Source organism: Psammomys obesus, unplaced genomic scaffold (genome assembly GCF_907164565.1).
Source record: "Psammomys obesus unplaced genomic scaffold, mPsaObe1.curated_primary_1811, whole genome shotgun sequence".
NCBI lineage: Eukaryota > Metazoa > Chordata > Mammalia > Rodentia > Muridae > Psammomys > Psammomys obesus.
In genome coordinates, this window is record NW_026587216.1 from 1,506,852 (window position 1) to 1,532,668 (window position 25,817).

Below are 25,817 nucleotides of genomic sequence, written 5' to 3' on the forward strand. Positions count from 1 at the left end.
TAAAGAAGTGTAGACAAAAGGTTGTGCTGTGGGACACACTACAACACGCTAAAGCTTCCACGAGATTTTTTTTTCTTTTTGGGGGTAGTTGCAAAGATGGACTTCAGGCACAAAGGGACATGATGAGTGGGATTGGGGTGCACAATGCAAGCTCACAAAGACTTGTTAAAAAGTTCCGAAAAACACGATCGAGTAAATGTTGCAAAGTTTAGAGAGAGGAGGGGAGGACATGTGTTCAAAAGACACCTGTGAGGCTCTTTCAGGCCCGCATAGTGTTCTCTGTTCTCCATTCCACTGCTGGGGATAGAAACCTTCAACCTATATTTCTCAAACAGGCTTGTCAGTTCCTTTCTGGTTTGATTAAAAAGTGGATGACACCAGAAGATTCTAGTTCTGCTTTCTGTCGTATCTCGCGTGGCAATGGCTCAACAGCGGTGGCTACCAGTGTGGCTTCCTGAGCTCCTGCTCACACGGCTTTATTTCACCAGCTTGCTTGTGGCAGTTGTGGGCTCCTGGCAGTTCTGCGCTCCTGGCAGTTCTGCTTCCGTTGCTGTTCTCCCCCCACCCACACACACACACAGGAAGGAATGGAATCTGGGGAGAAGGCAAGAAAGCAAAAGAAGACATTAGGGGTGTGGAAGGAGCAAAAGGAAAGCTTGGAAAGATGGTTCAGTAGGTAAAGTTATCATTGCATAAGCACAAAATCCTGAGTTCACATCTCCAGTGCCCATGTGAAAAACTGGGAATGGCTGTGATTGCCTGCAATCTCAATACCAGGGAGACAGAGGATTCCTGAAGTTTGCTGGCCAGCCAGGAGCTCAATCAGTCAACTCCAGATTCAGTGAGAACCTGTTTAAAAAAGAGTATGCAGACCAGTTACACGCAGACATGGTGTCTGCCTTAGAGCCTGGTTGTTATATCCCGTGATGGTCCATTGGAGAAAATGGATTTTTCTTTTTTTCCCAGAAGGTATCAATCGCAAATAACTTCTTGGTTAGGACTGGAACTTTGTGTCCTTTCCCCCTTCTCACTATTGAGACTTTGTCTGGTTTAAACTTGGGCATATATATTTTTGTTTTGTTGCTCTATTTTGAGAGTGGGACTACGAGGGAGAGAGAGAGAAAAAGAACATGAAGTTGAGTGGATAGAGAGAGGTGAGGAGGATCTGGAAGGAGTTGGAGGAGGGAAAATAAAATTGAAAAACATTTTTAAACAAAACAAAAATATTAATGTGGAGCATGATTGAAAAAGACATGAGCTTTTTACCTCTGTCCTCCAGGTGTATGCCATCATATCCAGTAACACACACAGCAAATAAATAAACAAAAAATAAAAAGGTCCAGGTAACAGAGAGCGTGACTCGGATCATAGTAGGTTGTCTATGTGTTTGCAGTGTCACAGTGAAACCCATTACTCTATACAATAAATGTGCAGTGGCATAATTAAAAAGACAGGGCATGGCTAGGGCTACTGATCATTCGAGTATAGGTACCTTCTTCAATGTCAGAGCCTTCCAATGCCTTTGTAACAAATTCTTTTACTTACATTCCAGTCTTCAAAATGCTTATATATGTTCATGTATGGATTTCCTACCAAAGTGTCTTGATTATGTTCAAATAGGCTCTCCCATTAAAGCCAATTTATGTAGTTGGTAATGTATGTGATTCCAGTACATTCCAGAGTAATAGAGCCTTATGCAACTTTCTATACTAAGCTCAGCATGTATTTCATTCTGAAGAAAGCTATTTCACATTTTCAGGTTGAATTAGACTTTCTTATCTTTGCCCACATAGCTGTAAATATGACTAGCACTTGTTATAGGTCCTATAGACTGTACTGACCGTCACATCAGGACAGGCATGGCTGTAAAAATACGACGTAGACACATTGAGTCCCCGGTCAGAAATTGCAGAGTGATTGTATGAGATCCTCCCCGCCTTTTCTCCTTTTGACTCAGCTTGTTATCCCAGCCCATTCTTCACTGATATTTCTTTCAGTTAAATGTCTGAGACAATGTTAAATGTCATAGACACACTCAGAAATTGGTCACTCAAGTAATCCTACATGCTTTCAAGTTGACAACAAATATTAACTATCACAACGCATATGGAAGCTAACATTTAGCTAGATAAGTTCTGTACCTTGGATTTCATTTGAGATTCTCGGAGCTGCTGCAGGGTACAACCTCATTTATCTCCAAGTCAACCACCCTAATCTTGACGCAACATCCTTGTTTCTAACTTTCTAGAAACAAGTTTGAGCAAGACCTACTATCAGGTGACTTTTAATGTGAGGGCGAGCTATTTTGATTTTCACAAACACAAAGCTGTTGCAGGTCATTCTCCTTTACTGTTTCGTTGAAAAGGCCACGGTCATGTCACTCATCAAAATCCTGAACATTAGTGATAAGCACGACTGGAAAAAAAAATGTATGATATATAGAGATTATTGGATTGGCCAAAGTATTTGAAAACCTTGAAGAGTGTGATCGTGAGTGTCAGTGATGAAGTAAGCGTCCAGAGACAGACAAGACAACCGAAGCAGGTCACACAAGAGACTACTCCATACCTCATCTCAGCTATTCCGTAATGCCTGTGTTTGAATTGCTTTCGTGTATTTTCTCATTCGGTTTTCTCAGAAGCCTTGCAGGATTCTTGTTATTACTACTTCCACGTTTTGAATTTTCTAGTTCAAAAAGGATAATTAATGTTTTGAAGCCACACAGCTAATATGTATCAGGGCTGTGGCTCAAACTTTGCTCCGCCAAACAATACAGTGTTCCGTTTTCCTCTGTGACACGGCTGGATGTCATCATGTTCATGTCAGGCTAGTGCTGAAAACTAGTCTCCAGGAAAATGTGTTCAATAGGATTTTCACCTACCTTTCTAATCATTTTAGTGGCAGTGTATAAGCCCTTCAGAGCAGTTTGAGATTTGCCCTTTCTTTTAAACAAGCAAACTAATACAAATGCTAATGCTCTCTAATAATGGGCCTCTTTTGTACCAAAGCAGTCACTAATTCTTGTTTTCTTCCTAGGTAAATTCTGTTGTATAATTAGTGCATTAGTAATCTAGTTTAAATAGCTTGCCCCGACTGTTTGAATGAGCCAAGTTCAAGTTCATTTATTATAAGCTTTCATACCACCCACCATCTCGTTTCTTCATAGTACTTATTTATTTATTTATTTATTTATTTATTTATTTATTTATTTATTGCTACGAATCATGAATTTACTTATGTGGTTTCCCGTTTTGCATTCTATCTAGACTCCAGTCATGTTTTTGGTGTTTTCCTTTATCATTGAAACCTCAGGCCTTATTATAATGTCCTGCAGCTAATATAGCCTCAGTATTTGTGGGCTGGGTAGCCGGCTCGGCAGTTAGATGAACAGAGAGATAAGGGAAGGAATTCACAAATAGGTGAGCTATTTTAGATTGCTCATGTTGAAGAAATCTTCACAAATGAGCTAGGATTTAAGCCAGACTTTGAAAAGGGGGGGGGAAGGTAATATCTTAATTCACATGCTGAAGAAATGCACAAGCTGATTACATTTTTCTCCACTAAATGCAGCCAAGAAGATATATCCTAAATTAAGCTTCCCAGCTTTCTTTTTAACACAGGTGGGAGAAGATGGCCTATTAAACTGTGAAGCTAATTAAAGGAAGAAATAAAAATCAGTCTTAAATGAACTGCACTCCATTTTCCCTGTTTTTTAATTTTTATTTATTTATTTTGTGTGTGTGTGTGTATGTGTGTGCAATTGACCTTTGAATGAATGTATCCTTCTATATATCATTCTTCCATGAGAAATGGTTTTTGTAAAAAAATAAAAGTAAAGCTATGCTTGCACGCTTCTCTGCATAAAGAATTAGAAATAAAGGAAATGAGCAATACTGCCTTGCCATTGAGCCAAGGAGCACACTTGTTTTGTTCTAGTCTCTGAAAAGAAAATACAACAGAACAGCTGTGTAGCCTGTTGAATGTAAGGACTCACTGTCTCACTCCTCTGTCTCTCCACGTACCGAGCTCTGGACTGTGAGCCCCACTTTACAGGTACCAGCCCACCATTTCCACTGTATACAAAATGGTCTCGTTTGGCTACACTGAGGAGACCATGCAGATCTACCTAAGTGGTTTTTGTTTGTAATCTTTTCACTTTTCTCTTCTGCTATAGCTTCTCTTCCTGTTGCACTTTTCCAGAACCCCCTTAAGCCTTTATTTTACAGGTTAGCTGGGTGTGCTGACAAATTAACTTTTTAGCTTGTTTTTGTTCAGCTATCGCTTTTTCATCTTCTGACTCTAAATGTCACATCCGCCTCTCCTGTCATGGATACTTCACGGTATTTTGCCTGGATCTTCTAGAACAAAAAGACCAGAAATAGCTCCAGGGCTCTTCCTGTGCCGACCCTGCGAGGATGTTGAGTTTGTTACTAGCTGTTCTTCATTCAAATATGTTCTCGGTGTCCTCATCAGAATGCTGTGGTCACAAACACAGCCCTCCCTCCAGATGCCTCTTCTGTCATTAAGAACACTAGTCTTGGTTATGATTCTTATCAGATAATTGAGTTGAAGTAGTCTAGACATATCCTGACAGGTGAGACAAGAATGACAAAGGGCTGTGCCTTAAGAAACAATGAGCAGAAGAGGACATCTTCTATATCACTCCACTCTTGGCTGTCTTTATGACTGATTTCCAGCCACATAAGTGCCCATGATTAAGAATTTGAAAGAGTGTAGAGAGGGCTATATGAAAGGCTTTGGAGCAGGAAAGGGATGTGGGGGGGGGGACAAATCTGTATAATCTGTTGTGAAATCTATCTTTGCCTATGTTGAACACTGTCTTGCAACATTCTCTGCAAATTGAAACATTTGCTCCAGGCGGCAGGCAGCCTCAGGAGCCTCAGAAGCCTCAGGAGCCTCAGGAGCCTCAGGAGCCTCAGGAGCCTCAGGAGCGGAATGTTGTAGATAGGAGGGAAACAGGAGGTCACACGTCTGGGAGACCAGACTCTTAGAAGATTCTTGAGCTTCTCACACAATAGAATGAGGAGGAAGCTGTTGCTGCAGGTAGCGACTGAGCAACCAAACTACAGAAAGACAGATGTTCGGACTGTGCAGTTGCCTTCAAGCCTTGTGGAGAGCTCCAGGATTACAGCTTTGGGGAAGCTGTGGTCGGCGTTGGGGTAGGCATTCTGGTGATGCAGCTGCTTTGGAATTATCTCTGTTCCTTGTGAGTAACTGCTCATCCATGCTCCTCTTATTAACCACAGGGAAACCATACTGGTTCACGGAATTGCTTACTAGTTGAATAGTTAACTAAGGAAGTAGGTACTGTCAGGGATACTGGAATTAATGAACTCAAACAAGGCACTGGAGAGATGGCGTGGTGCTCACTGAGCACTTGCTGTTCTTACAGAGGGCCAGAGTTTTATTCTTAGCACAGGAAACCCACAGCCATCTGTAACTCTAGTTCCAGGTGATCCAACGTTCTTTTCTGGCCTCTTGTAGATGCCAGGCACGCAGGTCATGTACAGGCACACATACAGGCAAAATGCCTATACCCATTATAACATATAAGTATAATGAAATTTCACAGTCAACAGAAAGGGAACAAAGTATGTTGAGAATCGTCAGGGAGCTCAGAGCTCTGGATTCTGGTCCTGATTACTTGTTAATTCTCTGTGGAACCTCAGGAAAGGTAAATAAGGTTTGTAAGCTTGTTCTTGTTTTTAAAATGGGAAAGTTCTACTCAGACAGCTTCAGAGTATTTGTTTTTGTTGTTGTTGTTGTTTTTATATTTATTTAACTTTTATTAATTACACTTTATTCATTTTGTATCCCCCCCATAAGTGCCTCCCTCCTCCCCTCCCGGTCCCACCCTCCCCCCCATTCTGTATGCATGCCCCTCCCCAAGTCCACTGATAGGGGAGGTCCTCCTCTCCTTCTTTCTGATCTTAGTCTATCAGCTCTTATTAGAAGTGGCTGCATTGTCAGGGTTCCAGGTCATCTCCACACATAGTCCTTGGTTGGAGTATGATTTTCTGGGAAGTTCCCTGTGTTCAAATTATCTTGTTCTGTTGCTCTCCTTGTGGAGTTCCCGTCTCCTCCAGCTCTTACTATTTCCCACTTCTTACATAAAATTCCATTCACTCTGCCCGACAGTTGGCCATCAGGCTCAGCATCTGCTTTGACAGTCTGCACAGCAGAGGCTTTCAGAGGCCCTCTGTGGCAGGTTCCTAGGTTGTTTCCTATTTTCTTCTTCTGGCTTTCAGAGACCCTCTATAGCAGGTTCCTAGGTTGTTTCCCGTTTTCTTTTTCTTCTGATGTCCATCCCTTTTGCCTTTCAGGATGGGGATTGAACATTTTAGTTAGGGTCCTCTCTTTTCTTATTTTGTTTAGATGTACAGATTTTAGTGGGTTTATTCTATGTTGTATGTTTATATGAGTGAGTATATACCGTGTGTGTCTTTTTGCTTCTGGGACAACTCACTCAGGATGATCCTTTCCAGGTCCCATCATTTACCTGCAAATTTCATGATTTCCTTATTTTTCATTGCTGAGTAATACTCCATTGTATAGATGTACCACAATTTCTGCATCCATTCTTCAGTTGAGGGGCATCTAGGCTGTTTCCAGCTTCTGGCTATTACAAATAAAGCTGCTACAAACATGGTTGAGCAAATGTCCTTTTTGTGTACTTGAGCCTCTTTTGGATATATGCCTAGGAGTGGTATGGCTGGATCTTGAGGAAGCGCTATTCCTAGTTGTCTGAGAAAGCGCCAGATTGATTTCCAGAGTGGTTGTACCAGTTTACATTCCCACCAGCAGTGGAGAAGGGTTCCCATTTCTCCCCAACCTCTCCAGCATGTGTTGAGTTTTTCATCTTGGCCATTCTGATGGGTGTAAGGTGAAATCTCAGGGTTGTTTTGATTTGCATTTCCCTAATGGCTAATGAGGTTGAGCTTTCTTTAAGTGCTTCTCTGCCATTCGATATTCCTCTACAGAGAGTTCTCTGTTTAGCTCTGTTCCCCATTTTTTAAGTGGATTACTTGGTTTGCTGCTTTTCAGCTTCTTTAGTTCTTTATATATACTGGATATGAGTCCTCTGTCAGATAAAGGGTTGGTGAAGATTCTTTCCCAATCTGTAGGCAGTCGCTTTGTTTTGATGACGGTGTCCTTTGCTTTACAGAAGCTTTTCAATTTCATGAGGTCCCATTTATTGATTGTTGCTCTTAGAGCCTGTGCTGTTGGTGTTCTGTTCAGGAAGTTTTCTCCTGTACCAATGAGTTCTAGGGTATTCCCCACTTTATTTTCTAGTTGATTTAATGTGTCTGGTTTTATGTTGAGGTCTTTGATCTACTTGGACTTCAGTTTTGTGCAGGGTGATAAGTATGGATCTATTTTCATTTTTCTACATGTAGACATCCAGTTGGACCAGCACCATTTGTTGAAGATGCTATCTTGTTTTCCATTGTATGATTTTGGCATCTTTGTCAAAAATCAGGTGTCCATGAGTATATAGGTTTATTTCTGGGTCTTCAGTTTGGTTCCATTGATCCACCATTCTGTTTCTATGCCAGTACCATGCAGTTTTTATAACTGTTGCTCTATAGTACAGCTTGAGATCAGGGATGGAGATACCTCCAGAAGATCTTTTATTGTAGAGGATTGTTTCAGCAATTCTGGGTTTCTTGTTATTCCATACGAAGTTGAGAATTTTTCTTTCCAGGTCTGTAAAGAATTGTGTTGGCAATTTGATGGGAATTGCATTAAATCTGTAGATTGCTTTTGGTAAGATGGCCATTTTTACTATGTTAATCCTATCAAGCTATGAGCATGAGAGATTTTTCCATCTTCTGATATCTTCTTCTAATTCTTTCTTCAGAGACTTGCTTGGTTAGGGTTACATCAAGATATTTTATGTCATTTGTGGCTATTGTGAAGGGTGTTGTTTCTCTAATTTCTTTCTCAGCCCTTTTGTCTTTTGTATACAGGAGTGCTACTGATTTTTTTGAGTTAATTTTATATCCGGCCACTTTGCTGAAGGTGTTTATCAGCTGTAGAAGTTCCCTGGTAGAATTTTTGGGGTCACTCATGTATACTATCATATCATCTGCAAATAGTGATAATTTGACTTCTTCCTTTTTCATCTGTATCCCCTTGATCTCCTTCAACTGTCTTATTGCTCTAGCAAGGACTTCCAGCACTATGTTGAAGAGATATGGAGAGAGTGGGCAGCCTTGTCTTGTCCCTGATTTCAGTGGGATTGCTTTAAGTTTCTCTCCATTCAGTTTGATGTTGGCTATAGGCTTGCTGTATATCGCCTTTACTATGTTTAGATATGTGCCTTGTATCCCTGATCTCTCCAATACTTTAAACATGAATGGATGCTGGATTTTGTCAAATGCTTTTTCAGCATCTAGGGAGATTATCATGTGGTTTTCTTCTTTCAGTTTGTTAATATGGTGGATCACATTGATGGATTTCCATATATTGAACTACCCCTGCATACCTGGGATGAAGCCTACTTGGTCATAGTGGATAATATCTTTGATGTATTCTTGGATTCGGTTTGCAAGCATTTTGTTAAGTATTTTTGCATCAATGTTCATAAGGGAGATTGCCTGAAATTCTCTTTCTTTGTTGAGTCTTTGTGAGGTTTAGGTACCAAGGTGACTGACTGTGGCTTCATAGAATGAATTTGGTAATGTTCCTTCTGTTTCTATTTTGTGGAATAGTTTGAAGAGAATTGGAGTTAGCTCTTCTTTGAAGGTCTGGTAGAATTCTGTGCTGAAGTCATCTGGTCCTGGGCTTTTTTTGGATGGGAGACTTTTGATGACTGCTTCTATTTCTTTGGGGGATATAAGACTATTTAGTTGATTTACCTGGTCCTGATTCAGCTTTGGTAAGTCAAATCGGTCAAGAAAATTGTCCATTTCATTTAGATTTTCAAATTTTATGGCATAGAGACTTGAAGTAAGTCCTAATGATTGTTTGGATTTCCTCAGTGTCTGTAATTATGTCCCCCTTTTCATTTCTGATTTTGTTGATTTGGGTGGTGTCTCTCTGCCTTTTAGTAAGCTTGGCTAAGAGTTTTTTGATCTTGTTGATTTTCTCATAGAACCAGCTCTTGGTTTCATTGATTCTTTGAATTGTTTTATTTGTTTCTAATTGATTGATTTCAGCCCTGAGTTTGATTATTTCCAGCCATCTACTCCTTTTTGATGTGTCTGCTTCTTCTTTTTCTAGGGTTTTTAAGTGGGCCATTAAGTTGCTTGAATGAGCTGTCTCGAATTTCTTCTTGAAGGCACTTAGTGCTATGAACTTTCCTCTTAGCACTGCTTTCATTGTGTCCCACAAGTTTGGGTATGTTGTGTCTTCATTTTCATTGAATTTTTATCTTTAATTTCTTTCTTTATTTCTTCCCTGACCCAGCTGTCATTTAGTAACAAGTTGTTCAGTTTCCATGTGTGTGTAGGCTTTTTGCTATTTCTGTTGTTGTTGATGTCCAGCTTTATTCCATGGTGATATTGTTTCTTTGTTTAATTTCTGTTTTGTTGACCTGTCCTTTGTTGAGAGTGGGGTATTGAAGTCTCCCACTTCAAGATGTGTGGGGATCTATATGTGGTTTAAATTTTATCAATGTTTCTTTTACAAATGTGGGTGCTCTTGTATTTGGGGCATAGATGTTCAGGATTGTGATGTCTTCCTGGCGGAATTTTCCCTTGATGAGTATGAAGTGTCCTTCCCCATCTCTTTTTATTAATTTTGGTTGAAAGTCTATTTTTTCAGATATTAGAATGGCTTCTCCTGCTTGTTTCTTTGGTCCATTTGCTTGGAAAGTTGTCTTCCAACCTTTTACCCTCAGGTAATGTCTATCTTTGTGCTTTGGTGTGTTTCTTGTATGCAACAGATTGCTGGGTTATGTTTACGTATCCATTCTGTTAATCTGTGTCTTTTTACTGGAGAGTCGAGTCCATTCATGTTGAGAGAGATTAATGACCAGTGGCTGTTAGATCCTTTGATATTGATGTTGGCTGTGTTCATAAGGTTGTGTGCTTGGTTGCTTTTTGTTTTACTGTAGTAAGGTTAATTATTTCCTGTGTTTTCTTGACAGAAGCTAATTTTCTTGGGTTGTATTTTCCCTTCTAGTGTCTTCTGTAATGCTGGATTTGTGTGTAGGTATTGTTGAAATTTGTTTTTGTCATTGAATATCTTGTTTTCTCCGTCTATGAGGACTGAGAGTTTTGAAGGGTATAGTAGCCTGGGCTGACATCTGTGTTCTCTTAGGGTCTGCATGATATCTGTCCAGGCCCTTCTGGCTTTCATAGTCTCTGTTGAAAAGTCAGGTGTGATTCTAATGAGTTTGCCATTATATGTTACTTGGCCTTTTTCCCTTGCAGCTTTTAGTATTTTTTCTTTGTTCTGTATACTTACTATTTTGATTATTATGTGGCGGGAGGATTTTCTTTTCTGGTCAAATTTGTTGGGTGTTCTGTAGGTCTCATGTATTCCTATTGGCCTCTCCTTTAACCTGGGGATATTTTCTTCAATGATTTTGTTGAAAATATTTTCTGGGCCTTGTAGAAGGGAGTCTTCTTTTTCCTCTATACCTATTATTCTTAGGTTTTGTCTTTTCATATTGTCTTGGATTTCTTGGATTTCTTGGACGGTCTGTGTCAGGAATTTTTTGGATTTAACATTTTCTTTGACAGATACATCAATTTCTTCCATTGTATCTTCTACACCTGAGATTCTTTCTTCCATCTCTTGTAGTCTGTTGGTTATGCTTACCTCTGTAGTTCCTGTTTTCTTCCCTAAATTCTTCCTCTCCATTATTTCCTCCATTTGTGTTTTCTTTAATTTTTCCAGTTCTGTCTTCAGGTCTTGAGTTGTTTTGTTTACTTCCTTCACCTGTCTGATTGTATTTTCCTCTTTTTCTTTTAGTTCCTTCAACTCTGTCTCTTTTATTTCTTTCAGTGATTTAATTATTTCTTCTCTGAAGGCCGCAAACTGGCTGCATCTTCCCGTATTTCTTCACGGATGGCCCTAATCTGCTTGTCTTTATCTCCCTCCATTTCTTTACAGATAGCCATGATCTGTTTGATTTTATCTTCCTCTATTTCTTTATGTATTTTATTTGTTTCCTCTATTATCCTCTTCATCAACATAGATTTAAGGTCATCTTCTTGATTTTCTATTATGCTGCATTGTTCAGGGCTGTTTGCCTCTGGATGGCTGGGTTCTGGAGATGCCATATTGCTCTGTCTTTTGTTGGTTGAGCCTTTATGCTGACCTCTACCCATTGGGATGATTTAGGTGTTGGCTGTTAGTTTCTGTGCTTCTTGGAGTCCTGAGGTAGGGAGTATCCCCTTGGCCAGAAGATGATTTTTCCTGAAGGAGTCCTTCTCTGCTTTTTGGTTATGGTCACTGTATGGCCAGTGTTTCTCAGGAGTTGCCACTGCTCACCTCAGGTTTATAGCCCTGAGTAGTAGCTGTGGTCTATGTTAGGCAGGGGGGATTTCCTCTTACCCATAGAATTTCTCAAGACAGCTGCCTCACTGCTGGTTTCTTTTTATAAATTTAGTGTGCTGCTGCTCACTAAATTTCCATGTACAGTCCTCTTGAAGAATCTGCTGATTCCCTAGCTGTGGGGTTTTCTCCCAACAGGGAAACTCAGTCTGTTATCCTGGGGCACACAGTTCTGTCTGGGAAAGTGAGAGGAGTGCCCAGCAAATCTCTGGGCCAGAGGCTGAGTGCTCCACTCTGGGCCTGGAGAATGTGTACCTAGGTTGAGTTGGCACCTGGGAGCACCGCTGTGGTCTGGAGGCTGGTAACTGAGGGCTCCACTCTGGTCTGAAGGCTGGGTGCCTCATTCTGGACTGGAAGCTTTGTGTCCCTGTCTGTGATGGTGGCTTTGGGCACCACTCTGGTCTGGATGCTGTGGGTGCAGCCCTCTTGAAGGACCAGGGATTCCCACAGTTTTGTCAGTCTAGCTAGGGATAACTGGTTGATCCTTGGCACAGTATCTGAGGGCTGCTGTAATGGCTCTCTGGCTTTTGTAGGTCTGAGGATGCAGCTGTGTGCCCCAGTGCCCTAGGGGTACTCAATAATGGCAGCTGAGCACAGCGCTCCTGCCTGCATTAGAAAGCTAGAGCCTAGAGTCTGTGTGAATCCAGAAAGCCTTTTGGTGCTGGGTGTCCTGAGTGTTAGACCTGGTGATCCCCCCGCTGGGGGTTTTCTCCTGCCAGGGACACCCAGTCTTTGCTTTGGAGACCACCGTTCTGTCTGGGGTGGCAAGTAGAACCCACAGGCACTGACGCCCACCCGTGGCTCCGCCTTTCTAGCCTTTGGGAGCTTGGGCGTCTGCCTAAAATGGGTAATTTTCCCCGAGACCTTTTCGGGGTGGTGGTCTCAGCTGAGTGCTCTGAGATCAGACCAGCCGTTTTCCTCCCTGTGGGTTTGCACCCGACATTTAAACTCAGTCTCTGGTGCCCTGGGGCCCACAGTTCTATCTGAGCCAGCGAATCAGGTGCACAGGTAGGGCTCTGTGCAGGCGCCTGGGTCCCTGGCTCTGGCTCTGGGCTGGCTCCTGGGGCGCCCGTGGAACCTGAGTCTTTTCCAAGGGATGTCTGGGTGACCTAAGGTCTGTCCAAATCATTTCCTGCTCCGTGGGGTTATCTCTCGACTGGAAAATCCAGTCTGTGATGTTGTGGGCCCACAACATCAGTCTGAGACAGTGACCAGATCACACTGGCGTGTAGTTCTGGGCTGGCAACCAAGCGCCTGGCGGAACTGGGATCTCTTCTGAGGTTTAGTCGGGTAGGCTAAAGCTGATTGAATCCCCCACCGTGGGGTATCATCTAACCTGGGAAACACAATCGTCTGTGTTTTATGCCCAAAAGTTCTGATTGCTGGTCACTGTGCCGATCCTGCTGTGCTGTTGTTCAGAATGAGAGTTGTCCCGGCGCCGCCATCTTGCCCCTTGTTTTGTTTTGTTTTGTTTTGTTTTTTACTCTGAGATTCTAATAAGCCACAACAGACGGTATTATCATCTGATGAGACAATTTTAACAAGATAATCTGAGGGAGGCACTCTCACTGGCACACCTGCGTTCAAATACTGCCTCTATTATTTTTATTCATTCTGAGATCATCGGTCAAATCTTAATTTTCTTGGTTGTCAATGATCCCATCTGTAAGATGGGAATTGTAACAGCATTTCAGAATCAGAGTTGTTGGTAAGTCAAGGAAAGGAATTCACTATGGTGTGAATGTACAGAAGTCCCACATATCATAGGCATCAGATAAGGTCTGAAATCTTTTCAGAAATGCCTAGGAAGAAAAGCCTGGCAAACCAAGAATATTTGTATTTAGTTGATGAGTTTCAGATATCCTGATATACTTCAAAAGATCATATATTAATATCCGAGAATGATTTTTTTTTCTCTTCAATCTAGCTGTTGGTTATAGTTAAAATATAAACCCAACACAAAGTGAAGCCTGGGAAGCGGGGCTGAGCTGACAGCTAAACACAGCTATTTACTCTATTTTCAGTCTTGGGCTTTTGACAGGTTTTGGGATTCTGGGAATCTCAGACCTAAATAGACGCTGTGTCTACAGCTAACAAGGATTTGGAGCACATAGGTCAAAAAAGATGATTCATTTTCCTTTGTTTTTCAGCATCAACTATTCACTAAAGCCAAGCTGGTCTTCAAAAGGAAAACCACAGACTACAGAGCTGTGGTTTCCATGGCAACAATGGAGGTCAATAGTGGCAGTCATACCTTCATCAGGCTTGATTGCATTGGCAATTTACCATCCTCTGTGCTTCCTTTTGTTTGTGTTTCTCTCATTTGCTTAATTTCTATCTCTAGGAATCCTCAAATGGAAAACCACAGGAGCTGAATTTTGATTAAAAACTGTAGGCTTTATTAAAATATTGGGAATACTGTTTATCTTATAATCTTAGGTGTGTGCTCTACCAAATTCTCAGCTACAATATTTCATGATGTACTAAAGCTTGGAATTTTTGTTTGTAATACCCTATGCTGTTTATTTATTTGTTTGTTTTAAAAACTGTTTTAAATTAGTGTCATTTCTGTCTCCAATGCTGAATTTTTAACAGATGTATTGGGTTAAAATTTATTTTTGAATTACCATATCAAGGCTTTCATGTGGCTTCTGCTTCCTCCCCTTTTTCCCCTCCCCTTTCATAGCACCACCCATAGCACTGCTCCTGTTCTTGGGAGGCTTCGTCACACATTCTGTTCTGGGCCTGCATATGCTGACCTCTCTTATTCTGTTTAATTTGAGAATTCTGTACTTAGGTATTACATCCTTTCTCCCTCTAATTCCTCCCATGTGGCCCCAATAACCCCCATTTGAATGTCTGACATCTTCTTATATATTTATTTTGGGATACCTATCTGTCATTTATCAATCTATCTATCATCTATCAATCTACCTATCATCTATCCATCCATATATCTTCTATTTATCTATTGTTTATCTGTATGTCTATCTAGCCACTCATCCATCCATCTTTCTATCGATCTAGCTGTCTATCTTACTGCGTCCAATTAGCATTGCTCTTATTTACACGTTTTTAGGATTGAACCCTTAGGATCGAGGTCTTATCCCTTGGAAAAAGCCAAACATGTTCTCCCTCCCTGAGCAGACACTGAGTGCCTGTAGCACTTTATCTAGATATGGAATCTTGTGGAAATTTCCTCCATCCACTGTGGCGTACCCACTGTGGTCTTTCCAGATAAACATATGGTTGAGAGTTCATGGGAACAGCATCCCTGTCCTGCCTAAAAAAAAGCTATGATGCAATAGCCATGGTGAGCCCCAGGCTACTATAATTTTTCTGCACCCTCCCCACCCATTCCCTGAGCTTTAAGTGTAAGGATTATGTTATATTTGTTATATTCGGGCTCGGGTATTCCATGGTCACTTACTTTTTGCAGTTTGCTCAGTTATGTGGTAATAGTGTCTTCCTGCTACAGAAGGGAGCATCTTTGATGAGATGTAAGAACTGTGCTCATCTATGGGTACAGAGATGAATCTTTAGAAGGCAATTAGAAATTATATTACTGTAGAAATGTGGTAGTAGTATGCCATTCTCTAGGGCCTATGACTTCTCCAACCATGGGTTCTTGGCCTAGATTTTCCTTCTGCACATGGAATTCCTCTAGTTTAGTGGGCTCTGTATCTAATTAGACACTTGTTGCTAGCCCCCAAAATACGAGCACCAATATTGCACCATTGGTGATATCTTGCCTTATCAGGCTTATAGCACCTTCTGACACTATGAGAACTAGTTCAGGAAGGAGGCTTCCACTGACACCTCTTCCTCAGCCTCTGTTATCTCTTATTTGTTCTGGCCTGTCTGCAAGACAGCTTTCCTAGTCCAAGCCTGACTTTGGTCTCCCATTACACGATGTGCTTTTCTATCAGACCTCTATTATGAGACCTTTTAATAGATTCAGTATGGAATCCTTTGTCATTTTTGAGCCATGTGACTGCTGAGACACTATCTGTGTCTCTACCCTTCTCCACTATTAATGCCCCAGAAGCCTTTCGGGGCCTAGACACTTGATAGATATTTACTGTGTGACTAAAATTTCTTTATCCTACTTAGTCACTAAAATTGCTTAGAACGTTCATGACTTTGATATCCAATAACTTTATGTCCATCCAACAGAGGCATACAAAGGACCTTTCATTCAAGATGTAATTACAGCCAAGATATAATCTTCTCAAGACATCATCCTGTCTTTCAGAAAACTATAAGCGAATATCTGCTCACTCTGTATGTAAAATATCTTAAATTCTTGATAACGTTCTTTTAAAAACATTTATCTTGCACAACATTGTTTTAAAGTCCAGCTCAATGTAGCTACTCTAAGGGAGTGGGGTAAATATGTAGTAAATTAAAGTGTTAAATTAAGTAAAAGAAACCACAATACAATGCCAGGCATATGTTTTCAAACAAGTCCTGTAGACAGATTCCTAATGTGCTCTGACTCCATCTCTCTACTATGTCCGTTGTCGTGTATTTTAGAGTTCTTCACTCAAAGGCAATGAAAAGCAAGAGTGACACACTGTAATGTTTTTTCTTCATGTCTGGGAATTAATAAGCCAACAGGCTTTTTTTTTTTTTTTGAGTCAGACATTGCTGTTGAAGACACAGAGATTCTGCAGTAACACACCTCTATCATGACATGTTTAGACACTGAAACAGTTTTGAATGTCAGCTCTTTAAGTCATTAGCAAGTAACCAGAGTGATGGGTACCTTCCTTCCCACCCTGGGTCTTCTATCTCAAGTAAATCCACTCTCTGTTTCTATTTCTTATCCTATTTAGGAGTGACCTCCAAATACTAACCCTTAGTATACTAGTTTGGAGCACATGAACTTTCAGATGTTTGAAAGCACCAGTTAGAAATAAGAGGTTAACTATAATGGCCAAATGATTCAAAAAGACTCTGGAGCAGGAAAGTTTCTGTATTAATGCCCATCCTTATGAAAAGAGTGAGGAGCAAAGGAAAACTCAGAGAACCACCTAGCAATGGTTGTAAGATGTTTCAAAGGAAACATCTTTTTCTTTTAACCAGGCTATCACACAAATAATTGAGACTCTATTTATATTATTTTAATAAACCTCATAGCATAATAACTGAACAGTTACTCTACTTTGTTTATAACCCTCTAAGCTAATCTGGCTTCCTCTCAGGGCATATTCCAGTGATACTTGCACTTTGCAGTTTTCTTGCTCCAGCTCCTCTCCTGATGTTTCCTGTGCCCCTCTGGGGCTGAATCCCCTGCTTCCTCCTCTCTCTCCTATTCCCCTGGCTGACATTCTCTTCCTTGCTCAGCAATTGGCTTTAAGCTGCTTTATTGGCATACCAGGGGACAACTGGTGAGCAGAGTTTATACAACAACGAGACAGGAGATTCTCAGAACAAGGCTTGCAACCAGATATGAGGCGTACAGAAATCAGCATTCTAATTACACAGTAACCTTATGTCTGCAAGGTATTGTTCCAAGGTGTCTGTTTATGTGGTTATAACAAAATGTCACCGAATGGAGGACTAAAACAGTTATGCATGCCTCACAGCCCTGGAGGCTGAGAAGTTCAGTATCAAAGTGCTCCCTTCCCCCTGATAGTCTCAGATGGTTGAAAGGATGTGGGAAAGGAGGGAGAAATTTTTCCTCATTCTTTCCTCCCCATCATTTTCCCTATTCTTCTTTCTCTACTTCCCTGTTTGTCCATCTGCATCCACACTGGGGATTGAACACCAGGCTTCACGTATGCCGAGCAAGAACAGTGCCACTGAGCCAGGTCATCAGCTCTCTGGTCTCTTTTTGTAAAGGTACCAATCCCATCAGGAGGACTCCATTCTCAACTAACCACATCTAAAGTTAATCAAACCCCAAAGAGCCCACCTCCAAACATCATGGTATTTGAGGTACAGTTTCAGCACAAGAATTTAAAGGAAGTACAAATGTCTAGGCCAAGGGTTTTCAACTTGTGGGTAGCAACCCCTTTGGTTGTTATACTTTCACAGGGTTGCCTAAGACCATCAGAAAACACAGATATATGCATTATGATTTATATCAGTAGCAAAATTACAATTTTAAAGTAGCAACAAAAGCAATTTTATGGTTGGAGGTCACCACAACATGAGGAACCATATTAAAGGGTCACAGCCTTAGGAAGGTTGAGAACCTCTGCTCTAGGCCACTACAATGTGGACGGAATCATCCCCTTCCTCTTACATATTTTTGCAAGAAGCCCAGCATCTCAACTGTCACCTTGGCTTAAGTACCTAGAGAATACTGTCCTTACTCTCTGGCCCAAACAGTAAGTCGGAGGCTGTAATCCAATGCTCATGGTGGAATAAGCAAGGCTTTCCTCGTAGTAGAGATCAATAATGAATTAGAAAGTAAGGTATAAAGCAGAGAGCAAAGTCAATAAGCCATATGCTCACTGTTGGATGATTGACACAGACTTTAACTGATTCTTGCTCTAAGTCACAGGATGTCAATACACCTTCATGCCTTGTAAGCCTGCAGTCAAATCACACCCACTGTATTTGATCCTGCTATCTCTTCTCCTCTGCCCCAACCTCTTTCCACTCTAATTGTTGTAGGTAATTGCATCTTCTAATAGTATAAGGGCAACTATAAAATGCTGTCTTTAATATATATAACAAATTTCATCATCTTCATCTCTCATGGATGATTTTTAGTTTCAAAGTTTTAAGAAGGCTCAGAAATATTATTTTAAAGAATAAATTTATGCCTGATGTTTGGGGTGTTTAGTAAATAGCCTGTAACACAAAGAGTTACAGGCAACTAAGTGTGGTTTTATGCCTCCAGAAGTGTATTCTTCTTCTCTGGAAAGTGTCAGCTTCTGGGTGGAAAAGGGTGAAGCATGGGTCCAGAGTTCCATTTCTCTCAGGAACTTCAGTCTCCGGGTGGGGGACGATGAAACATGGAATAAGATCGGTGTCACAGGATAGCTGGTCTAGCCAGAGAAGCTGGAGAAAAGATTTTCTCCACAGCAAAGGGAGTTAAGTTTCTTTTAGTCAAACAGCCGCGTTAGCAGAAGAGGGTGTGGGTGAACTCAGGAAATGACTGGAAGGAAAGTTCCTGGGCTGAGCCAAGTAGTGGGAACCCAGGGCTCCAAGACCAGTCAGGCGTTGGCAAGGTGTGAAAGACTGTGGTAGCAGCCCACACTGACTCTCCGGTGATGAACGGCACAAGCTTACAGTGGCCAGGCAAGCTCTGGCAGTGACCATGGCAGTTCTGCAGTGATGCCTAGCTGGGGGTCAAGTCTAGGGGTCTAGTGATGAATTCTTCAGAGAGAAGGGGGCCCTTCTTCTCCCAGTGTTACATCCCAGAATAAACAGCCAGTCTCTTCAGGGAAATAGATGATGTTCGCCGGTTTATTTCATATGAAATGGGGACTTATAAACCTTGGGCCTGGGGAGGGGCTTTGAAGATGAATGTGATTGATTGGCTGGAGCTAGGATGCTGGCGGTGCTCTGTTTGCGTGGGGAAGGATAACCTGGGACAGCTTAAGGGACTGGCCACCTGCAGTCACCTTGGGGTTGTGTCACATGCTCCTGAGGCGGGCATGGAAACAAGGAGAGAGCGTTGGCCCACACCTTCCGTTCTCAGGATGAGATTTTAAGTCTCACGTGTTGAAATTTCCGGGGTATGCATATGTTCCAACTTGCAAGTTCCATGTCAATTCCCCTGGAGGTACGGTCCATGAGCTCCATTCTAAGAAGTGTTGGGAATGGGAGAAATAGTCTTCCCTGGGGAAGAGAGCACCAAATGCTTATCAAATAGCAAATGGTCAGTCCTGAAAGCATGCATATGAGTAACATTATTCAGGTTTATACATATGTATATATATGGTTAATCTGTATAAACATATATATATATATGTACATTATTAATTAATGAAAAAGAGGAGCAAGGAATATATTCAAGGGTTCAGAGGGAGGGAGGAAAAAGAGGGGAGGGGGGATGAAGTAAGTATAATTTTAAAAAGTGAACTCAGGTGAAAAACGTTTGAAAAGGAAAGACCAAGGAAGAAAGAAGGGGAGAAACAGGACCAACATTGAAGAGGAAGTACTGTTCAGCAACCAGGGGGGTGGTGTAAGGTGGGAAGCTAAGGAGGCAGGTAAGGGAGGGCAGCAGAGAGGTACAGAAAGATTAAAAACAAAAACGAAAACAAAACAAAAAACTGGATCAGGTTTCCCTGTATTTTCCTAGGGCCCCACTCAAATATTTACTATGTAAACTAGAAAGGCTTTTAACTCCCAAGTTAAAATAAAAATAAAACAGATAAAGGGTCATTTATGAAACATGTTTGTTTCAAGAGTTTACTGGGTTACTTATTTTTCTTGTAGCTCTGACAAAAATTCCCAACAGAAGCAAGTTAAGGGAGGATTCGTTTTTCTTTGGAGTCGTAGTTTTAGGAGATTGTGGTTCAGCTTGGTGTATGTCTGATGAAGAGGAAGGCAGCTGGTTGGTCACATTTTGGTGGGTGGTCAGAAAGTAGGAGAAACGGGTTGGAAGCAGGGCCAAGGTCTAACCTTTAAAGCTCCATCCATGATGAGTCACCTCTGCCTCTCACCCCCAACACCTTCCCCTAACAATGCCACCAACAGGGGACATTCTGGAGTCAAACCATGATGCCATCTATTCTTGTCAAAGAGAAGGAAAAAATAGCATATAGAAACGATTCTCTTATCTCTTGGTAATAATATCCCCTCAAGACAACAGCTGGGGTAGGGAGAAGACATAGTACCGAAAGAACATGGCTGTTTCTGTGCGGCGTAGTTGAGCTGATGGCTTCACGGTGCTGGCATGCTAACTACTGACTGCTCAACTGAGGTCTCTTGAATACAGGAAGTAAATAAAATGGTTAAGTGTGTATGCCAAAGTAGTCTTGTTCTTTGCTGTTGATGCAATAATAAGCAAATCACCTCATTCCCCATTGGTACAGCCTCCTAGCCTGCTCCCTGTTGTCTGTTCATCTCAGTAAGTATGTTGCCTCTAGTCAGGAAAAAGGTGGCTCTTCTAGATTCTTTTTAGCACAACCTCCAATCTTAACTCTTCCAGAGCAAACACACACACTGGGCGCATTCAAAAATCGTGTGCCATTTCTTCAAGAACAGGATAGCCAGTGTTCTTCAACTCTCTCCCCCATAAAGCTCCAGCCATGTATTTTCCTTTATGTTATGAGAGTACCATAAATTCCTTCATGTCTCTGACATTTTGGCCCACCCTTTCCCTTCTGCACATTTACATAAACAGTCTTGCTTTCACCCTTAGCTCTCAGCTTAAATGTGTCCTAAGAGACCTCCATTGACCACTTTATTAAATTTAAACCCTCTTTTTTATTTAACGTCACTTGTCTAAAAGACAGAATTTTCCTTATTTTGCTCTCCCTTTCCCTTGTTCTTTCTTCAAAGCACTCGCTGTCATCCTTACTTCTGTACAAGTTGTGGTTTAATTGGGGAAAAAAGTTTTTCAGTGTATCAGAGATTAAATAATATGCGTAATTAATATAGGTCCTGGTAGAACACACACAGAGGCTCATGCACATCCACACACACTCACACATGCATATGGGGGGGTGTCTGGATAACTGGACGGGATCCTGAGGCACCATGGAGATAGTAACTGCAGATGTTTATAATCTCAGAACTAAGATCTGAGTCTTCGAGCCCGGCAGAGCTGGTACCTAGAACTCAGAATGGCTCTTGTCTCCTGATGATAACCCAGAAGGATCTGAGAGCTGGCCTTCTGGTTCTATGGAAGGGTGCTGCCTAGCTGGTGTGGGTATCTATGAAAGAGAGGGCTGATGCTGGAGGAAACTGGAAACTGCCAACAGCAGGTGACACTGGGGTCAATCTCAGGCTTGCACTTTGTACTGCAGAGAGGATGAGAAGGAGCAAGTTTCTTTTGACTTTTATTCCTCTCAAAACTTCTGGTTAGCAAAGCTCCGTAAAGATTTGCCTGGCAAGAGGAACAGTCTGCTGGGGACTCCGCCAAGTGTTTCAGAGCATCCTGTCAAAGTCTGTGTTTAGAGATGAGATATCACAGTTCATAATGAACATAGTATTTGTCTATTGTCATTTCATTCTGTGTCAAAAGTCTATAATTAGGATTTGTCTCTTTTCCTTCTTTTTTTCTCTCCTTTGCTTTCCTCCTTTCCACCTATTCTTTTTCCTTGCTTGCAACAATTACTCTCCACACCCCAACTGCCCAGCACAATAGCAAATATATATCTTATAAAAACTAGTTAGAAAACATTCAGAAAATATTCATTAGATAGATTTGGAATTAGTAAATTTATTAGTTTTTCTCAAAACTACTTAACAAAATGCAGAGTTCATTTTTTTTTCAATTAACCAAACATTTATTTCCTAATATGATGTCATTGGGGCTAAAAGTATGACTATGAACCAATTCCTTTCTACTTAGCTGCATTCGCATATTGCATTGGTGATGAAATGCACAGCAAACATTCATATCTTTAAATGCTCAGACAATTAAACAGGCAGCAAGATCTTCCAGATATTGAAAAACAATGCTGGTTTAAAATGATTCAGAGTAAACTGGGAGAGGTTATGATCTGAGGCAGGTTTGAGAGGACAGAAAAGGAGGACCATGGAATAGAGAGAGGTGTCTGGCAACCTTGAGATGTTTCTGATGCGAACAAAGAAGTGAGGGATTAGGAGAATAATTGGGAAAGAAAGCTGTAACTGAAAAAGGCACAAACCTCTGCAGTTTGGGTTTTGAGCTTTATGCCTCTTGCAAACAGGACATACACTACTTGCTGAAGGACTGATGTAAGTATCTAAACTGTGTCCTAGGCTGTGTCCTAGGCTGTTCATTGGGTGTAACTCAGAAGAGTGGGCTAGAAATGGAGTTCAGTGGCTGAGCGCTTACCTGGTATCTAAAAGGCATTGAGTTAGCTCCTCAGCACAGCAAAACAAAACAGGGAGAAGGATGACCTGCTAGGAGATTGTGCCAATAATGCTGAGCCTCAAAAGGTGATGAGGAAAAAATGAAGGACAGTTGTGAGAGTAAATATTTGAAAAGAAAAATTAATATGCTCTGCCACAGATTTAAGCCAAGGCAGAAGGGGTTTCTAGAATTTGTTTGCAGTGGTTCTTTTAGTGAGGGTTTATAAGGGTAGCAAAAGAAAAGAGACCACTGGTTCCATCAGAATAGCTTGGTCACAATGACATCCATCCAATCAGAAGCTTGGTAACAGTTTTTCCTCCAGCAATGAGTCTCAGTCCATTGAAAAGCTAGTAGGAGTCTGGGAGGATATATATGTCTTCCTCTTGAGGAGCGGGAGGAGGGCTAGGCTTCTGGAAATTATGATAGAGGGCGTCTGTTTGGTTACAGTAGACATGTTCCTCGAGGTTAGATGGCTGCGTGTTTTCATATAGCGCCTTGTCGGTTACCGCTTCGGTGTGCAGAGGACAGGAGACATTTTCGTAGTTGCCATTCGCCTTATTTCTCTTGGATGAAGACTTGGGGCCTTTGCTTTCCACTGAGATTTTAGGGCTTGAGCCAGTCACATGGGCACGCAAGCTAAGGGTTTTCACGCAGTCTTTCTGCCTGTTACTTCTCCTTTGCATAAACTTTGGTAAGATGATTGGTGTGGTTTCCCGGCGCTTCCAACGCCAAACACATCCAATTCCATAGACCAGCAAGACTATAAGGAGGGAAACGCTGACAACCACAGCCACTGAAGAGCTCACAAAACTTTTCAGCATTTCTGCATGAACGGTGGTGGTCAGCAGCTTGATGTGGCTAATGAATTCGCAGGCACAAGCAGGTGCTGTTTCTGATAGCCTGCTGTGGTTGGCAACCGAGTTTGAAGGCTCCCTTGGGCATTTCGTTTTTAGATCCAAAAGGACATAAGATGCATCTGGACCTGAGACTCAACAGATGTATAGATGAAGATATACACCAGGGCTGTATGGAGGGGATTTTATTCTTTTCCACTTCTTTTTCTCCTAGTGGATCACAAAACGGAGCAGAGATGATCAGAGAATAGCACAGTAGTGACCTCAAGGAGAAGGAGGTTGAGGAATCTGCTGTCCAGAAACCTGTTATAAATTAAAAATATATTAACTGTGAGATAAATCTACCAACTTTTCTAAATATCACTACACTGTCAATTCTTGCTTTTAATATTAAGTATAACATGAGCTATTTTGAAAAGAGAGGGAAGAATCTACCTCTGCCAAAGTCTGGCTACTTGAATTGTGTTTGACGATAAGGTTGATGCCTTTCAAGTGAAATATAAGGTTCTCCCAGCATTAGAGGAACAGGACAAAACTGTCCATGTTTGGATAGGCCATCGCTCCCTGCTTCTTTGTGAAGCTTTGCCATCCTTGGCTGTGCCAATTCCCTGGTCAGTTCACCCTCTACAGTCCACAGTAAGTAGTCCATTCTCTAGCAGAGTGTGGTACCCTAAAAGCAAGGTAACTGTGTTTTCCTACCTGGTCTAAAGTTGAGCAGGGACCAGCTCTTTCCATCTTTAGAGTCATAGAGAGAATCACAACACCTACCACAGAAAATGAACTCAGTCAGTATTTACTTGAATAACAGAGGACATTTTTAAGTGACTCCAAAATTCTGCAGCTAACTGCCTGACTGACACTTTAAGGTGGAAGATTTTAAAGGGCGCATAGATTATTCCTAGGTTTTAAGAGATCTTTTAAGTGAAGCAAAGTATCTTCGGAAATTTTTCATCATAAGTGTAGCAAACTATTTTCACTTAATTAAGGCGATGTTTGAAGTGTTCTGTTGAAATTTAAAGTATCGAGGAGAGAAATAGAAAGTATTCCACCAGGCAGAATTTTTCTACTGTGATTTTTATCAATGAAGCATTCTTACTATACATTTCAGGCTAGACACAGAAATAGATACAGCCAATATTTTCAATAATGGTTGTAGCACTTTTACCATTGTCTGTCGAATGTCATTATCAATCATATTTAATTGGGAACATATTTTAAACCACCTTCTAAATGCTTTCGGGTGGATTATCTCATTTAACCTCACAGCTCTCATGTGCGGGTCTTATTGTTATCCTCATCATATGGATGATAAAATGGAGGATTCCAGATGATAACTCCTTAACAACAAGTACGTTTAGTCTACTCATCAGCACTAGTACTGAGCATGGGCGCACCAGCAAATATACTAAATATCAGCTAATGGATGGAGTGATCCATTCACAGCCACGATAACAACAGTGAGCAGGGAAAAGAAAACCCACAAGTAGAGCCTCGCTGCTGCTGAGTGATCATTTCTAATGGTGAGGTCTTACAAAGTCATTCAAAGTCAGATTGTATCAATGCTCAAACATTCAATTTTATATAAACAAGTGGGATATGGCATGAGAATTTTTTTTAATAATATACTCTGTTTGATAACCATTAAGGGGCAAAAACAAATTTTACCGTCTACAGCTAGAGTGAGAAAGGTACCATACACAATGCAAGATATCATGATACAGGCATGAAAATGTTATCATAAAACTCATTAGTGTATACTAACTTAAAGATAAATAGAAGGTAAAGCTATAGGCTAAGGAATCTTCTCGCATTTGTGAGCGCAGATGTGCTGGAAATGGCTAAGCACAGGCATTTGGCTAATGACTTCTATAAATAGAGCTTCATTTCCTTTATGGGCTGATGAGAATGGGTCTTGATATTTTGTAGCCTAAGTGATTGCATTCATACTCTCAAGAATGTTTGAGATGCATTTCCAAAATAAAATTTAAATGTCAAGTGGAATGATGAGTTTTTAGGAAGAGGCCAGGCCTGTAAGAGATTGGAAGTGGGGGTTTCTACATGAGAAACTGCTGTTCCCTCAGAAGCTGAAAAGAAACAAGAAACTCCCTCCTAGCCTTCTGTAAGAATTTATTTTAGTTCTATGCAGAGCAGATATCCTTAATAAAAATATCATGTAAAGAACATTCACTGAGAAAAAGAATGGCCAAAGAAACACATCTTTTCCTTCTTTTCAAGCTAACTATATGGGAGGAAAATCTGTAAGATTAAAAAGAAAAACAGATAATGAGAAACATATTTCAAATAATAAACTGTCCTAGCATGACACTTCCATGAAGTTCACCTTGTCTCGTCTGGAAGCTCTTTTCAGTATGGAAAGCAGCAGCTTCTGCAAACTGACTAACCGTTATTCACTGGACTTCAGATCACAAAATCTTTACAGAGTGCGCCTTGCAAAGCAGACACTG

The 25,817-nt window shown here is 41.1% G+C and overlaps 1 protein-coding gene across 1 annotated transcript; it reads right to left on the bottom strand.

Moving 5' to 3' along the window:
• Positions 1–22,707: 22,707 nt before the first annotated feature.
• Positions 22,708–23,319, bottom strand: Gapt (GRB2 binding adaptor protein, transmembrane). The gene has a single exon (XM_055603140.1). It carries the CDS (start codon positions 23,317–23,319, stop codon positions 22,846–22,848), a length of 474 nt encoding a protein of 157 aa, XP_055459115.1. The 3' UTR covers positions 22,708–22,845.
• Between the last annotated feature and the right edge of the window lie 2,498 nt (positions 23,320–25,817).